Below are 17,708 nucleotides of genomic sequence, written 5' to 3'. Positions count from 1 at the left end.
GCCAGGCTACTTGTCATTTCATGAGATTTTGGCCGTCCTCGACAATCTGACCGTCGTGGACTCCTGGAACCGACACACGATGCCTGTCGAGGATCCTTGGTGAGCGGGTCCGAGGGCGTGCCGCTAGTAGCATCGCGATGCGCGGCCCAGTCGATGCGTGCCCGATGAATGCATGGAGAATGGGACTGGGCTGATGTCGTGGTGTCTTCCCACCCGGATACGTGTCCGTGCGCCTTTGTTTTTTGTTGGCCCTAGTTAGGTTTCTTTTGACCCCTTCATTTTCCATTTTCCATTTGATCGACGACGCCGTCGGTGGGCATCCAGACGCCCGAGTCTGTTTCTCTTGTTCGCGTAATTACACGTGGATGGTAAAACTACACATCACATGTCTCCTATGACTTCGTTGGATTTCGATGGCGGTAGGAGAACCAGCGAAGAAAAAGGGGAGTCGGAAGAGGGTTCCGGTGCACTACTTGGATTAGTACCCGTACCGGTAGGTTTGCGCTCTGCTCTTAAGCTTCGGAGTTTGGTCAGGATAATGGTTGGTTGAAAAGCAATGTGATTTGCATCGCAAGGAAGTAATGCGGCCTTGTGTCCTCGCTGTAAAGACAGTGAGGGTACTGGGTACAGCATGCGATCCAAGACGGGCCACACATCTTGCGTGGAGCGCGCGACAGCGGAGATTGACGGCCGTCGTGAAACAAAGGAAGGTGAGGTCGATCGGGCCTTGGGATGCACAGGACGGTGGATGGGTTCGTTGGAGGGCCCCGTGGTTGTCGATATGCATGCCATCGAAGCTCCTGCATCTTGTAAGCCGAGGGGATCAGCGAGTGGAGGTCATTTGTAGCTTAGGTTACTTTGCAGGACATAAAATTACTCAGGTTCCCTCATCTGTCTCTTTGGAATCAGTAGTGACCGCAACACACCGTATAGGCAGCTTCAATGACCAAGGGTTCCCATGTTGCTTTTTCAATCGACAATCCAATGATTTTCGTGTGGTTGACGCAGGCGCCAAAGCCTCTTTGTCAAATGAGTCGGTGATTGAAACATGTTTCTCCTAGGTTCCACCTCTGGCGCGGCACTGTGTACCTTGTACCGGCCATCAAAGCTAAGGTAAGGGTAGGTCGGAGGTAGACAGCTTTAGTTTGCTCGAGGTACAATGTTGCATGGAGGTAAGAGGTTATGGATTTAGCACAGCACACCTTCAAGGGCATCACCTCCAGGCTACTGCCAGTAACAATTGGGACGATGTCATGCAACACCCCTCCAAATTCAACTTGATTTTATAGCGGCCGCCCAGGTAAATTTCATTGCTAACCTACCTGGTAGTAAGTCCACTAAATACACGCCTGCCTATCTTGGGTCGGTACAAAGAAAGAAAAAATCCTCAACGCATACTGTTGCAACTCAGCCCCGACCGGCAGGCCTCAACAGTGCCAACTCAGCCGTATTCACTGCCCCACCGGCGGCGCGGTTGCGTGTCGTCTCCTCCGCTTTCCGCCTTGTCACAGCGCTTTCCTGGCTCACGCTGCCCAGTTTTAGACTTTCGCACCACGCCTCGACACTTTCCCGAATCCACCTCCTCCCTCCACACACATGCAAGCAAGCTTCGAGCCGGCTTCCCACCTTTCCCAAGTCTGCTTTTTCCTCTTTTTACTTCTGTTTGCCCTTTTTGTTCGTTGCCCTTTTGCACCTAAAGAAAAAAATTTCCTGCTTTTGGTTTTTTTTTTTTTCTGTTTCTTCCTATCCAACCTGGTTTTTGTTCCCCGCTAGGTTTTGTCTTGATCTTGCTCCTCTCCCGGCGTTCTTCTTTCGTTCGTCAATTGCAGCTCGCGACAGTATCCTTTCCGTTGATTTTCCACCTGCCGAATTGTCACTTCCCGCGCGCCCGCAAAAACGCATCGTTGCTTACAATTCGCTGCGTCTACCGTCCGCTCCTGGCCTTCTGCGACCCCCTGCCCCACGTACGTTGCAAGGCCACCACGCAAAGAAAATTTTCCCTTTGGAACCTTCTGCGATCGCGCGCGCGTCATAGCTCCCCAAGCTTTTTCGAAAAAGAACACCACTCTTTTTTTTCTGATTTTCCCCCTCTTCCGACAAACAAAAAACCCACAACTCGCAAAGTCGAGTCCATCCGACCTTGTACCCTCTTTGCGCGCCTGCTTGGTCATTTGCGTTGCGGAATCGGCGTTTCGGATTTCTTTGCAACTTTCTCTACCTCGGGTAAATACTGTAAGTGTGTTCTATTTTTCTATACTCCCAATTGATGCCAGGAGCCTCGTTGTCTGTCTGGGGTCGTTGCGGATTCCCCTCGAGATACCACCCAAACCTCGCCGGCCCTATTCGAAGTCAAGAGCGAATGCGCTTGTGTTGGATGTCTGCCCGACACCACTCGGAACACCAACCAAACTGCCAGTGCGACATGACCTACCTGGTCGCACCAAGCCGCGAAACGACAAAGGCCGATTGAGATCGATACAAGTGAGCAACTGGTGGGCGGCGCGACTGCCAGGTGTGGTCATGCGCCTGAGCTACTTGATTGCTTCTGGAGAGCTGTGCGACCCGCCAATGCGCCTGGCAATGCTGGGCGAGGAGTATCTACTCAATCTTTCGGACGGTCGCTCGAGCAGCATTTCATGCCATCAAAGGGTTTGCCTACCGCCTCAAGAACGACCATTTTTGAATTTCGACTTTTTTTCACGATTATGCGCGACAGTAGTACAAGGGGCAAGGCACACTTGGGCTCAGGATCAAGAGGTGGCGCACTTGGGACACGTGGAGAAACAGCATCATGAGCGTCGTCAGTACTTCTTGGCACAAGAGTGATGGTATGCAGTTTGGGGCAGAATTCGAAACTATACTGCGCAAATCCATCTCACTACAAGGTCCTTCTCTCCTGCGCGCTGCACCCAAACCAGCGGGTCCATTGGAGTAGGGCATAACATAACCTGGCAGCTGGATCAAGGGACCTCAACGCTGCTGGCAGAGCGAGCGCGAGAAAGTACCAAGAAGAACAATACCCGGACGAACGATGATGAGAGAATTTGGCCATGAACAATGAAAACGACTTTGATGGTTTCCAGGGCTTGACAGTTCTCACTGGAGGGTGTGGGAGCTAGTCTGTTGTTTTCATCATCGACGAAGCTTTGAAAGCACATGGCTCAACCCCGGCGCATTGACCTGAGGGGATACGGTCCGACCAGACAGATGACGAGTCACTTGAAGGGGAGAGGTGCAGTTGCAAGAAGAGATTTGAGAACTGACGCTGTGATCTCCAAGTAGGATACCCGAAGTTTACTTCTCCGCGATTTCACAGGTTCGCCTTATAGGTAAGAAATGGGACGATAACCCTTGATGACCCGGGAGCCTGGCGGCCAGTCCATCAAAGACATCAGACATGCGTGCGCCACAACAACTTTGCCAGGATATGAGTCTCTATGGAACCCTCAGCCTGGTTTGATCCTTCTACCAAAAATGCGATGGACGAGATGATTCTGGATTTGTTCGGCGCCCGCATTTCATTTGCCTACCAGGAGAAATCCAATTGCGCCTTTGTAATGCGGATTTCACCATCAACAACATAAAGGTAATTAAAGCCCTGCACACAGTTTCTTTTGCTTCACACTTCATAGTCTAGGTGGCGAGGTCCTGAGTTGGGTCAACGTTCGTGCATATTATATGTGGAAGTTGATCCTAGTCTGGGCAACCATGGAGTAGGACGTCATAGTATCAAGCATGCCGCGACCCCGCCCAAGCATAGCTTGGCGATATTGACTAAGCAGGGGGGATTTGAGACAGGGGTTGTCTTTTTTTCAGTAATGTCAGCCAGCTAACATCGTCCTTGCAGAAGAATAGTGCAAAGCCTTTATCTTCCAGGCAACAGGCTATAATGGCTCATTGGAGAAAGTTGGAAGAACCACATCTTCGTTGAATTCGGACGAGTTTCTTCACTAATCATCTTACAAAGAATTGATGAACTCTGTCGACAACTTGAACCATGATAACAGCCGCCTCGCTCTCGGGTCATTGCTGACTGTCTCGCCAGACTCCAAGCGCGGCTAACACAGATATTACAGCTCGCGAATAGGATACTTGAGGCCTCTTTGCTTTCATATTAGCAGGTGAGTCACATTCATTTGTTAGCATCATCAACAGTATAGGAGTCAGCACTGCCCCTTCCCCTCGAGATCTCGGTCTTCAGCAATGTTAAATGTCCATATATGGGTTCCTCATCTCACCTCAGGGCCATGGCGTGCCCATTGAATACCTCTAAAGCTCCGAGCACCTGAGCAGCAATGACAGGTGGAATTTGTCCCAAACGCGTATATCCTTTGGGACCTATCGCGTCCGCTTCCTCCTCTGCCCCTCATCATCCTCGACGCCATTTCAAAATCACAACATGGCGTTGCCTTCTATCCTCATTTGCTTGGGTCACGTGTCATCTCCCAGCCCACTACACGCACCTCTTTATCACTTGGCATGTTTCCCCTGCTCGCCGCATACCTTGAATAGACCTCAAACCCAATGTTCTGAGACAGATTGCGAGCAAGCGCTCCTTTCATGTCCAGAACAATGCTGCTCGAAGAAAAAAGCTTGTTGCCTTGTGCGGTCTTGGAGCGCAATTTCTAGCTCACGCCCACAAAAGTCAGAAATCTACTGATGCAAGATTTTTCCCTGTCAATTCCCTTGGATCACTCATGGATTCGTTTATTCTGTTGAAACACCTTTCTCTCTACCCTTATCGTTCTAGCAGTTCTCCGCACCCTCCACAACAATTGGCTTAGATGTTCCTTTGATCCTGAAACTTTTTATGAACTGGTTATTTATGTGGGTTCCATGCGATCTAACTACATATGTTTGTATCCGTCGCCGCTGCGCCGACAGATTTTTCCATCTCCAACTCCATCCGAAATGTCGACTTTTCCTCCTCCCACCCCACAGGGAAACGGCCACGCCGGTGACAACGGCAACGCCATGAATGGCTCCGGTGCTCAGATGGAAGGCAACTTCCAGACGCCTCCTGTCGTCCCCCAAGGTAACGACAGTGCCAAGACCCTTTGGTAAGTGCAAGTCCTCAGAAACCCATCACCTGGTTTCAACTCACTGACTCGAACAGGATGGGTGAATTGGAGCCTTGGATGGATGAGAACTTTATCAAGCAGATCTGGTCGACCGTCTGCGGTGAGACTGTTAATGTCAAGGTCATCCGCGATCGCCAATCCGGGTACGTACAAAACCTTGGAAGAATTTCAGGCCCTCATGTGGCTTGATTGATTCAAAATCGCCAAATGAAAATGCGCTAATGTTCATATCGACACAGCAACGCTGGTTACTGCTTTGTCGAGTTCCCCTCCTCTGAAGCCGCTACTAAGGCTCTGGGGCTTAATGGGTCACCAGTGCCGAACTCACAGCGCGTCTTCAAGCTCAACTGGGCCAGCGGTGGTGGTCTCGTGGACCGTCGGTATGTTGACATCTCCATGTGAGCTCTATGCTTTGGAAAACGCCTTGGTACTAATGGTTGAATGATTAGCGACGAGCGCGGCCCGGAGTACTCCATTTTTGTCGGCGATCTTGGCCCTGAGGTGAACGAGTTTGTCCTCGTTTCGTTATTCCAGGCCCGTTTCCCAAGCTGCAAATCCGCCAAAATTATGACGGACGCTATGACCGGCCAGTCTCGCGGTTATGGCTTCGTTCGCTTCACGGATGAGTCGGATCAACAACGTGCCCTCGTGGAGATGCAGGGCGTCTACTGCGGCAACCGCCCCATGCGTATTTCCACTGCCACCCCGAAGACACGGTAAGCTTCAAATTTGTCTTCATGCATGTTTTGCGTGTGCTGTCTTCAAAAGGTCCCCTAGCTGATATGGGAGGTTGAACAGTTCCCACCAACAATATGGCAACCAGGGACCTCACGGAGCCGGCCCAATGAACATGACGCCCCCTGCTCAAAACATGCAGTGGGGCATGAACCCCTACGGCTACCAGCAACCGCAGGCGCCACCCCCCAACACGGCGTTCAACAACCCCATGCAGCCAATGAACCAGTTCACAGACCCGAACAACACGACAGTCTTTGTCGGTGGCCTTAGTGGCTATGTCACCGAGGATGAACTGCGCTCTTTCTTTCAGGGCTTTGGTGATATCACCTATGTCAAGATTCCCCCTGGAAAGGGCTGCGGTTTCGTTCAGTTCGTTCACCGCCACGCTGCTGAGATGGCCATTAACCAGATGCAGGGCTACCCCATCGGTAACTCTCGGGTTCGTTTGTCGTGGGGCCGTTCGCAGAACAACTCCGGCGTAGGTACTCCCTACCGTCCTGCTCCTCCTCCTCCGCACTGGGGTGGCGGCATGCCGCCTCACGGTGGCCCGGCCGGCCCTGGTGCTCCTTTCGGCGGTCCTTTCGGCGGCAACCCGCCTCCTCCTCCTGGCGGTCTTCAGGTTAGCCCCCAATCCCCAATTCGACCTGTCAGACTCGAGCAAGTGCACGAGAGGGATGCTTTCACCCGTCCCTTTGCTGGGGTGAAGTAGTCATGCTGACCACGTTTTCGTACTTGCAGTAAACATATTGCGCTTAACCATGTCCCGCGAATGATTTCCTCGTCATAGCAATGGCGTTCGGTGGGACTTCTACTACTAAAGGAAAACGGCGTCCAGGAAGGGAGCGATTTTTTGACATGAACCATGATTTTACTCATGAACTTGTTTTCAACTCTCTTTTCATGATGGCCTTTCGCATTCATTTCGACTTTGCACCAAACGGATCTCCTTTCTCTCGACTGCAACGATCACCAATCACCAAGGGCCCCCTTTTCCGGGTACTTCACTGGTTGTCTAAACCTTTCAAGGTTTCTGATGGCCTCACTACCACCACTCTGCCAACACTGACCCCGGCACGCACATATCATGTGCATCGCCATACATGGAAAAACGAAACGTCACGTTGGTCTCGAATGAAATGAGTGGGACTGGCTCACGACTATACTACGGACTTCTTTATTTGATGGAGGAGCTGTACATGGGTTGAGACATTGGTGGCATCTAGAACTGGCGATCACGCAATATTCCCTTTCTCAGTTTTTGATCTTTGTTTTCCTTTATTCTCCCATTGCTTTTTTACCCGAAAATGCCAAGTCTTGGGCCAGAAGCTGCTGCTTATGGCACTGGAAAAGAAACGCAGGGAACATCAAACCTTTCTGTCCACATCAGAGCTTTCTTTCCCCTCTACCGGATTGATCTTTCGTTCATAGCCCCTTTGTTGACGGCGTTGGTCTTCACTTGAGATTTGTGCTTGATCGTTTTGTTTGATAGGAAGTTTTTTTTCTGTTCTTCGTTCTCTGCGGTCACATTTCTGCATGATTCCTCAACTTCTGAACAAAAGCCTCTGACTTGGTCATCTTTTTCTCTTGTTTGTGTGATGATCCTTCTTTATGCGCGCGTGTTTTGATGCCGTTTGCGGCTTCAACGTCACATACCCGTCGGACGCGATTCGCCTCTTCGAGTAAGAGCTTTGGAGGGCTCTAGTCACCATGGCTCGTCGATGACCCGACATGATTGCACTCTGCTTTGCATGCTTTTGAGCGCACTCAAACTTTGATGTGATTTCCTCGATGTCTTGTTCTGTGTGGCTTTGCTGTCCCTACTGATAACAGTTATGGCTTTCATGTAGCCGAGCAGCTTTGGCGACGCGGGAGCGAGCAAGCATCGGCGAGCACGATTCCTTAGCTTTGGCTTTTTTTTTTTTTGGCGGTGGAAAAGCTCTAGTCCTTTTGCAAAGGAGTGTTCAGTGTATCTTTTTGCCTTGACCATTATGTCATTCGTTTTTCTGTTCTTGTTTCAAAGGCTGGGAGTTGGATTGTCTTCTTTCTTGGTGCTTTTAACTATGGTTGGATCTCCATGTCAGTAGTATGTGATTTTTTTTTGGGGGGTGGTTCTCTCTTTTTGTATCGTATCGGGTGGCCTTCTCGAACTCAGAGTTGCTGGGTGGACTTTTGATTATATTTGGATCTTTGTTGTGAAGATATGCGTGTACATTCTTTTGAAAAGGCATGGCTTGCACCCTTCTTTGTATCTACTGGTACTCCGTTGCTTGCGAGCCTGTCGATTTGAAGGGCTGACGTGGCGGAGGAAGGCGTCGGTCAAAGTTCTGCAGGAAGAAAAAGATTGGGTCATTTTTGTTTTGTTTTGATTCCCAAGTCACTCACCAAAGCTTGGGTCGGCCTATGTGGCATGCTTTTGGGTTCTGGATTATGCTCTGGTGAATTGGTGAGTATTTGGTCAGTTCGTTTTGCAGGAAAAGGTGTTGGGATATGACAAAAGTTTAAGTTTGACCTTGGCACAGTTTAGTTTGTAGAACTTATCGTAACGATAGCCCATGATATATCCTTGTCTTTGGTCCACAGCTGTTACCGTTTAATCCTGAGTTGGCTCTTGATTGACTACGGGGTACCACAGCGAGCCGTGGGTCTGTTGTGGATTTCGCTACAGTCCGAGAACAGACTGCAGCTCATCGACCCGGGCCGTAGCAGCCTGGATAAGGCGCCGATTGTCACCAGGACCATTTACGTGCCAGCTCCGGGTAAGGGCCCGTGTAAGGACCCGCATTATATCATCGAGATTGATGGGCGCGTCTGGGCCGGGCTCAAGAACCCGTCAGAGCAGACGGGCGAATAATTTATCTTTTCGGTCAATGTCGACGGCACCGAACCCGCCCTGTACCCGTGCCTCCCCAGCCGCGCTCGGCTTCAACGCGGGGTTGTCGCACATCGCCGACCCCTCCACCGAAACCGCAGGCCCGGGACTGTGGCTGCTGTCGACGGCACTCCTGAGCAGTAGGTCGGAGATGCTCTCATCCGGGTGGGGATCAACGGCGCCGTATCGGCCATAATCGGCGAGGAGTACATTGCTATCCCGACCCCGGATGCTCGGGCACACCGCACCGTGGTCCTTAACTCAACCGTCATGGTCTCGGAGCTCCGCACCTACACGCTCACCCAGCCCGTGTACAAGAATGAGGTGGCAGGAAACCGGGCGCATACCGCGACTCGCTAGGAGTAGCAGTATGTCCGGTATGGAAGGAAAGCTGCTTTCCTGGAAAGTTAACGAATAAAACGCAGGCTGGGTCTCGAGAAGGTTGGAACAGAGGAGAGATGTAAATATCGAGGTTGCTGGATATAAGGCTCAGTTATTTACAGAAGCCCATGCTAGCCAAAGCTTTAAATACGTACGTCTTCTGTTGAATGGATAATTATTAGACGGCCTTGCAAATAAATTAATGCGCTTGAAACCAAGGAGGCTAATCAACTAGACTTCAATAAAACGATTATTTATACCGCATTGATAGCATTCACACAACAACAACGACTCTTTCATTGTGTCTTGCTAATCACCTTCGGCATAAATATACAGAGCTGTTTCCAAGCTACAAATTCTTCTCCCAAACCCTGTGCACAACCTCCAGCCCTCTTCAGATTAAATTTATGTCTGAAAAGAATAGAGGCCGCAAAACATGAATTAGACCCAATATCGAGGCTTACAGTTCATAACCATACGTTAGGATATAGGGATATACTTTCAAGCCAGTCCGCAGCATGTAACCAAAAATCTTTACGGAAGATCGAGCTGCCACGGGAAGAAGCACGCATACGGGCATTTGAAGAAGGGACGGAGTCAGTAACAGGTATGAGAGGAACAGGAGCCTCCTTTCGACTCTTTCTCATCGCCGACCTGCCACAACTTTCGAAAAAGCGGCAAACACTCCCAAGTATTTTCAGGCCCCTGGCTGTAGGGAACGAATTCGGGGTTCCATTCGATGACAGGGTATTCATAGTCTTTCGGGGAGACCCATCCCTCAACCTTTTTCACAAGGGATGTCGAGGATGCGCCTTTGATCCTCCTCACTGGCGATGGTATCGGGTCGAATTACCCTCATTCCTTTTTGTGTTGCCTCTTTCATCTTGGCCACACGCTGCTTATTTTCTCTAGACGTCCCGAACTTGCCGTGGGCAGGGTTTTGCCGGTAAAGAGGCAAGGTATGACCAAACAGACTTTGTTTGTTTTTCTTTTTTTGCTTTTATCTTGCTATCCTTTTAATAAAGAAACCAGGAAAGAAAGCTATATAGACCGGCAAAACCGGGATTTTCGGTCTTCTGAACGATGCTACATTTAATTGTCTCAAAATAACCAAGCTCAAAAAAAAAAAAAGAAAATATTACTTGTGAAGAGGTGTATACTAAAAACGGTGGGAAAGTTAACTTCCCAAAACCCTCGGGCACTGCTGCTAAAAGGATAAAGCCATTAATTACTTCCACAGAGTCAAACAAGACCGGAAGGCCCTTGGTATCTGCATTCTTGGCTCGTGCCCCTCAAAACCCTGTCTCCTCTGACAAGTGTAACGGGTTTTACAGCATAGTGACAAAGTAATGCTTGAAGTCAATATAATATCGCCTTTTGAACTTTTCATCTAGCTTTAAGTTTTTTTATCAACGCCCTAGTACCCTGGAACACGGTACCACCAACTCTCGCACCGTCAAACTAGTGGGAATGACGCGTAATTCTCCCAGCAGTACGATTTAATCGAGCAGCTCATCATAAAACATGATAGACCAGCATCTCTGTCGAGCGAATAGCCGCTTACATATGTCCTTTAGAGGCAAGCGATTCCATCCCTCATAGATAGCATACGAGGCGCCTGAGCCGCAGAGCCTATAATGTACATGACTAAGGCGCTTACTAATTAGTCGTATGCCCTGTGGCTAGTTGTTGAGTCACTTTGCATATTAGGTGGACAATACAATTAGGGGTGCTTATGGACTATCAAAAGCATCACAAGGCAGAAAAAGTCTGTGTTCACGGCGCAGAATCTGCGGAGAAAAACCGGATATAATACAATGCATTGCACACGTTAGGAAGATGAGGCAGCGTCCAAGGGATATATTTCCAATTAAATTGCTGTCAACCTTCGTTAGAACCTCTACTTACTAGTCGCATATTGACTACCGAGTCTTCAGCGGCTATTCTCTGTGAACGGCGAAGAAGACTCCCACAAACCTACAGTTCTCATGCCTGTAAGCCTCAAGTTTCTTCAGTTTTATCCTCTTCGCCTTCCTCCTCTTCATCTATGCTTTCTGGAAGGTATACCAATAGCGAAGTATCGCGTCTTTTTTTCTTCACGTGGTGAACCGGCTGCGCAAAAGTCTCAGGCTGCAGAGTGCTTTGAAGGTGCTGTCTGGCCCTACGATTACGTCGGTCGCATATTTGATATTCTGCGACGGATTATGGACCGGGTTCGACTGGATCTTATATCAGCTCTGATGACCTGGTACACCTACTTAGAACCCGACTTTTAGGTGACTCATTGCCTGCTGTTGAAGCCATCTTCCCCCAGAGGGCACCCGAATAATCTGCCGCACCTTGGCATCTGCGTTGGGCCTTTTATAAACAGTAAACATAAAGGTAAATTTTTTTGGTGCAATACCTGGAAAAGATTAAGCAAACAAGTCGCGCGAGGCATGTATCCCATGAATTGGACGCCATTTTGTTCCCTTCTAGCTCAATTTCCGTAGTGCTCGTTACTGCATCCCCAGGTAGACTAGGTCTTTAGACAGAGACAAGTCGTCAAAAAATTACAATATCAGCGAGCAAAGAAAAATAATATCAAGCCACAAAGATCTACTCAGATGGAGACTCATCAGAAATCTCAAAAGGGGCTTGTACAAAATTGTTGTGCTCAGACTCTGATCGTCTCTCTGCCTCCATTGTAGTCTTCTTGGCGTCAGCTATCTTTTCCAACTTGATATGCACTTTATGGTTACGGCCGTTTCCCGGATTATTTGCCTGCCTCTTGCGAGACTGCTTTCTTGCATGAAATTCTGTCACGGGGCTAGATTCCATGCGAGGCTGAAACGGAGACTCGTCTTCCAAATCACTGCAGCGCAGACGAGAGCTGTTAGCTGTGCTTTCATCAAACCAATGAGGTTTATCATCGTTGTCGGAAGCGATAACAGCTTTGTCCCGGTGATCTGCTACAGGGTCCGGGCTGCTGGCCATCCTATGCGGTGACCCTCTTGAGTTTATGAGCCGTGGAGGTGTGCTGCCCAAGGTGCTGCAATGCTCGTTTTCCTGTTGTTCATCAGTGCTCTTGTTCTCTTCGTCAATTTCCGCCATGCGATTGACAAAGTCCGCCTGAAGTCGTTTCAGCAATGTCAATAGTGCCGAATCATCCATATTAGCGTCTCGGGCTTGAATTAGCAGTTCTTGCAGGTTCGTAACGAGGGCTCGGCGACGCATGAGCTTGTGTTGACTTGAGGACTGCTTTTTAGCCGCGGCATTACGTCGTAGGATTTCTGCCAGTTTTTGAGCATGCTCTATGAAGGAAGGCGGAAATCCAATCACACGAGCCAAGTCTATCCCATAACTGTCGTCCCTCAGTGGGCCTTTGGCTATTTTATGGATCATCGTGATCTTAGGTCTCGCATCCGGGCCGTTTCCAACGACACTTTTCTCGGCTTGGAGGTGCTGATTTACGACATGAGGACGGTCGTTGAGGACGGTGGCTACGCACCAAAAAAGCGTTAGAAAAGTTGAATCCATGCTACAGCACAAGTAATAACAGAAAAAAAGTGATCATACTCACCTAGTTCATGGAAATGAGTTGCAAAAAGCACCCGAGCGCCGCTCTCAATCAGTGCCTCCGATATGGCAATAGCGATGGCCAGTCCGTCACGCGTGCTGGTACCTCGGCCAAGTTCATCAACAATGGCAAGACTCCTGCTGTCGATGTTTCTATATTGCCAAGGGCATTAGTTACAGCCCCTGATGGAGGAAGCGTGACATAGAAATGAAAGTGAAATAAATACCGAAGAATGAATGCCGTTTCCCTCATTTCCAAAGAAAAAGTTGACAGGTTGCTCTCTATACTGTCATCTTTGGAAATCCTCGTGAAGATCTTGTGTAGAATAGGCAAGGATGCATATTCGGCGGGGACAAAACTACCGACCTGGGCCATCACCTGCAACACAGCCAAAGTCTTGATGTACGTGCTCTTGCCGCTCATGTTGCATCCAGTTATGATTTGGAATGAATATTGATCTGAAACATAGTAGTGGTTTGGAACAAAGTTGGCGACGCACTGGGGAGGACCATATCAGCCATGACTGTCTTGATACACCGGCTCGGAGTTATGGTAAATGGAGGCGAGAATTGGAGCTATATCGCGCGAGTAATGGCCCATGTGTCATTTTTCCAACATACCTGTTCGACAATGGGATGTCTGGCCGATGTCACGGCAACCGTAGATGCCATGTCTGGCCGACAGTAGTCACTGATAGTTACCAAGTGGGCAAAGCTCGCCAGCATGTCGAGGTAGCCTATGGCTTGGCAAAGTCTAATGAGACGAGGTATCTGCGTGCGGAGTTCCTTGACTAGATTTTCGACAACTTTTTCACTTTGGATCAGCACTTCACAACTTGCGTCAGAGATTCTCGAGTTCAGCTGATTTAGTTGGATAGTCTGGCATTCAAGATAGCCTTTGTTGCGAACTGCGTTGATAAGATGTGACGGAATGCCTGAGTCGTCAAAGTCCTTTAAATCGAAGCGGAGCCAGAACTTGCGGTTGTCGTCATATCTGATTTCGTTGCTATAATTGTTTTCAGCTTGTTCCTGTCAGATTGGCGAGACATGCGGTAGCAAAGCAGTAATGGAATAGGGACAAGATCTCACTGTTGAACTGCTCGACATAATTGTATAGCTCGTCTGTCTGCTCTTTGTACGCCTGTCGAGCCAGATCCAGAAGTGGATCAACGTTGCTCTGTACTCTAGTCAGATCAATTGTTCGGTGCAATAGCAACCTCAACGGTCTATCTCACCTTGACTGCAAAAGTTCGCTGATTCCTCATTTCTAGCGGCTTTGTTGCAAACACTGAATCCTTGTCGATTTGTTTGTCAATCATCTCCAGAATTGAGTTGGTGATCTGAGGTTGACATTGTTGTTGAGTTTTGACTAGAACTTCACATCTAGCCGTCGCAAGAGCTTCATAGAGCGCCGGCATTGCAAGCAGAAAGCTTTTGATTTGCAAAATGCGGTTGATGCTCTGCTCAGATTGCATTATTGATCCATCCGTATTTGTAACAATGAGTTGCTGGCAAAAGGTTAGATCATGGACAAAGCTATCACTCGGATTGACCCCCTTTTCTGTTCTACCTTGGACACAACTCTGTCAATATCAGGGATCTCTTTGAGAGCTAGACAGGATTTTGTCAGAGCAACTTTCAAATTGTAAATAGGAGTGAAGAAGACTTGCCCTTCCGCACCTCGAAGAACATGTCTTCTTTGCTCGAAAGCTCCTCCACAGCTTCATGGCGAGCTGTAATGATCTCCTTCTTTGTCGACGGCTGAAGGATGCAGCTCCTAAGATAACGTGCACCCATAGATGTCAAAGTGTTGTCGAGAAGCCCGAACAAACATGTTTTTGACTTGACGTTCTGTAAGTTTTGCAGGAGTTCGAGGGCATGGATTGATGCGACGTCGATCATCATGGAATCGTCTGGTGGCTCGTAGCTCATGGCAAGGCTGTGGGGTGCGATCCTCACAGAAGCTTGCAGCTCAAGATGCCTGAGCGCCTGCAGTTTTTTTTGTAGTGTTTGTCAGTGAGACTTTCTGCAGTTAATATCTGGTAGAAATGCTCATGGCCCCAAAACTGAAACTAGTAGAAAGGTACTCACCGCTGATAACGCGCATATAGCATAGAAGTTGCCATGCGTTGAAACTTTGAGGGCGTCAATGTCTTCATGAAAAGCCAAATTCTCGATGTATCCAAGACCGGTTATTTCTGACCAATATTTCCTGTCAAGTGTCGTTATTGGAACGTCGGATAGCTCCTCCTCGATGACACTGTAAAGAACGGACTTGCGGTTGGGCGGCCCAGCACTCGACACAATCAGAATCTCCTTGGGCTCGTGGACTCTTATCTTGTGTATTGTATGAACGTAGCATTGTGTGTCGCAAATCTGGCTCATGACTGCACTGCCGATGTCGATGTCGATTATGGCGAGCCCAACAACCGGAGGTACGCCTCTCCCCTCACTGACAGCGCATATGATCTGTCGTCCTTCACATCCGGCGAACGCAGTAGGTGCTCTGGAGATACTGCGCGCATATGTACCTCGCCACTGAGAAGCGTATATGGAAACAGTTGTACTTGAACGGTTACTGGGACAACTTGCATGTGTTGGACGTCGAGTGTCAGATCTGTCAACTCTGGGCTGACAGCCGGAGATACCTGTTGATTGACGACTAGAAGGGCTGTTGGCGTTGCTGAGAGTCTTCCGAGAGGAATCCGTGGAATGATGCTCCTTTGAAGCTGAGCTTGCAAAGTAAGGCGAAGCTGTCAGCACTCGAGAGGGTGGCGTGTGGATCCTAAGGTAAGGGGTCTGCCTTGGGCCCCGAGAGGGAAGTGGAGGAGGCGGCATCAGTATCCTGTCGGCTTCGCCCAAAGACTGGCTCGAGGACCACATTGTTCATGCGTGCTGGAGGAGGCGGTTGGACGCTGGTACGAAGGTATCCTCTCGTTGGGTGTATGGGTAATGCGACTGCTGAACTGCTTATATTCCATAATACAAGGCCAGTTTTCGCCATGACCTCGGGAGGCTGAAATTCGAGTTTTGAGTACATGGAAGACAACGAGAGAAAAGTTTCGGTCCCTGCCTCGGATCCCAGGCAATATGGAGGAAGGAGTGATTGAGTGGAGCAGCAAAGCCCGAAGCTCAGAGGAGCGCTTTCCTCAAGTGAGTTTCCGAATGTAAGATGCTGCGAGTTCAAGGAAATTGGGAAGGAACGGTGTAAGGTATGCATGTCACTCAGGAAATTCTGGATGATTCCCTACCCTTGCTTGCCTTTCCCCCAAAGAAAAATCAACACTACTCATTAAGGTGCCGCGTATTGCACCTCTCCAGGGGAAAATCTACTATTAATTGTTTCGTTAATCTGGCACTGCACAGAACCAAGTCGAACCGGAGACAACCTAAACTGAAAGTGTAAGTTCCATGGGAAATGAACGCCGTTTTTGACTGGCGCTGGTCGCTGGTTCAGGCGGTGTTGCAGGCTATATTTACCGAAGTCACTGGCATTAGCAGTAGTCAGAGACGGGAGCTTTCGGCTTTTGGCTGTGTTCTTCAGTGCAACAGGCGGCACTTTGCCCTGGGCGCCAAGCTTAGACCCCTCATGGTTGACACACACACCCCCCTGGTCATGGCTTTATTGGAATTCCTGAATTCACAATCCTAACATTGATATACATTCTGCTCTGTAAAGATGATACCCCGGATCTTGCTTCTCATTGTGCCTATATACACCTTTAAGGCGAACGGCTCGTTGTCGAAAATAACTTTCGTAAATCTATCTGGGTTAGCCATCAGCGCTTCAATGTATGAGAGGAGGTAAACACCGCAGTCCCAGTCATTCGTCTGCTTCGAGACGTTTATAGCAGCATATCCGGGCTTGCTAGGCATTTGGATTTTCAACATGCATCAATATGATGGATGAAGTATATCTATTGGGGCTGACCAAGACGTTCAAAGGCTCCTTGAAAACAATTGGACACAGGGCAATAATACACAGCGCCTCCATTAATGGCAGCGTATAGGGACATTGGCAGATGGGATTGTTAATGTTTCCGGAGCTTCCAAAAAGTAGCCGCTACTTTCCATGGTTCCGTCAGAAGCGCTGCTCTTGGCGTCACACGAGGAGCGAAACAATAACCTTTGTATTGATAGGAATCATATGATCGCTACGATCGGTAAAAACGATATAACTAAACAAATCGGTAATCTAGTCTGGTCTACCTACTCGCTCTGTGTGACTATCTACGTGATCGCAGAGTCTGTTGAATATTCTGCTTCGTGTCCCCAAGTTCACGTGCATATATATTGACTCGCACGTCTGCTCATGAAACAAAACTTTGGGAATTTAGGCCTTGCGCAAAAGGTCACTGGTTCCCTTTGACTCAGCACCATTGCGTAATGTTGCAGGCTATATTTTTCGAAGTCACTGGCATTAGTCATTGACGGAAGCTTTCGTCTTTTGGCTGTGTTTTTAGTACAACACTTGATACACATCCTCCACCTGAAAGCTGGCATCTCGATCTCTGGCATGACTTTTAATTCGCTGCATCCAAAGTTGAGATGAGGAAGGCACGTTTGGGTGCATCTACGTTCTTCTTGCCAGGGATTCCGAGTGGGAAAATGAAAAACACACTAACTATCCAAGACCAGAGCGACTCGCCTGTCTTTTTAACAGAGTGCTGGCGTGTATGCGAGTGCGGTCAACTATTTCAACTAATCGAAAAGTACTGCCGGGGCGGCTTCGCCCTGATAGCTCCATTCAAGTGTTCCTATCCCTCCGCCCTAGTCGAATTGTAGTGTGCCAAAGGACGCACAGCTAGGCATGCGTGAAGTTGACTACTCTCACTGGAGATAATCAAGAAAGAGCAGCCGTTGGAAATAGACGCTGCCAGGGAGTCTTGCCAGCTTATTTAATTTGCGGAAAACTGTCACCAATACTTATTGGACCGCGCAGGGGAGACGGTCAGGGAAGAGATAAACAGGCCTTCCTTGCAGCGTGAGAAAAACAAGGTCGAGGTTTACAATTGCTGAAACAGCTCCTTATTACTGTTTTTTCGTCTGATTTTTTTCCTATATCAAGAAAGCTCATGACG

The 17,708-nt window shown here is 48.8% G+C and overlaps 5 protein-coding genes across 5 annotated transcripts; 3 read left to right on the top strand and 2 right to left on the bottom strand.

Annotated features, from left to right (window-relative positions):
* Window positions 1-1,441: 1,441 nt before the first annotated feature.
* On the bottom strand, window positions 1,442-2,927 carry PpBr36_04975 (uncharacterized protein; the record flags this gene model as incomplete). Its single annotated transcript, XM_029892133.1, is given in 3 exon segments — window positions 1,442-1,693; window positions 2,660-2,860; window positions 2,880-2,927. The coding sequence occupies 3 exon segments, from the start codon at window positions 2,925-2,927 to the stop codon at window positions 1,442-1,444; spliced, it is 501 nt and encodes a 166-aa protein (XP_029749161.1).
* A 1,984-nt stretch (window positions 2,928-4,911) lies between these two features.
* Window positions 4,912-6,528, top strand: PpBr36_04974 (uncharacterized protein; the record flags this gene model as incomplete). The annotated part of the gene is made up of 5 exons (XM_029892132.1): window positions 4,912-5,060; window positions 5,117-5,224; window positions 5,321-5,461; window positions 5,531-5,797; window positions 5,880-6,528. 5 exons carry the CDS (start codon window positions 4,912-4,914, stop codon window positions 6,526-6,528), a joined length of 1,314 nt encoding a protein of 437 aa, XP_029749160.1.
* A 1,698-nt stretch (window positions 6,529-8,226) lies between these two features.
* On the top strand, window positions 8,227-8,670 carry PpBr36_04973 (uncharacterized protein; the record flags this gene model as incomplete). Its single annotated transcript, XM_029892131.1, has 2 exons — window positions 8,227-8,262; window positions 8,452-8,670. The coding sequence occupies 2 exons, from the start codon at window positions 8,227-8,229 to the stop codon at window positions 8,668-8,670; spliced, it is 255 nt and encodes an 84-aa protein (XP_029749155.1).
* Window positions 8,671-8,686: 16 nt separating this feature from the next.
* Window positions 8,687-9,048, top strand: PpBr36_04972 (uncharacterized protein; the record flags this gene model as incomplete). Its single annotated transcript, XM_029892130.1, is given in 2 exon segments — window positions 8,687-8,828; window positions 8,840-9,048. 2 exon segments carry the CDS (start codon window positions 8,687-8,689, stop codon window positions 9,046-9,048), a joined length of 351 nt encoding a protein of 116 aa, XP_029749154.1.
* A 2,619-nt stretch (window positions 9,049-11,667) lies between these two features.
* Window positions 11,668-15,510, bottom strand: PpBr36_04971 (uncharacterized protein; the record flags this gene model as incomplete). The annotated part of the gene is made up of 8 exons (XM_029892129.1): window positions 11,668-12,551; window positions 12,632-12,780; window positions 12,855-13,126; window positions 13,249-13,649; window positions 13,717-13,804; window positions 13,863-13,967; window positions 14,308-14,616; window positions 14,719-15,510. The coding sequence occupies 8 exons, from the start codon at window positions 15,508-15,510 to the stop codon at window positions 11,668-11,670; spliced, it is 3,000 nt and encodes a 999-aa protein (XP_029749157.1).
* Between the last annotated feature and the right edge of the window lie 2,198 nt (window positions 15,511-17,708).

The sequence above is a fragment of the Pyricularia pennisetigena genome, chromosome 6, assembly GCF_004337985.1.
Source record: "Pyricularia pennisetigena strain Br36 chromosome 6, whole genome shotgun sequence".
Classification (NCBI taxonomy): Eukaryota; Fungi; Ascomycota; class Sordariomycetes; order Magnaporthales; family Pyriculariaceae; genus Pyricularia; species Pyricularia pennisetigena.
This window is presented reverse-complemented; position numbering and strand designations above follow the sequence as displayed.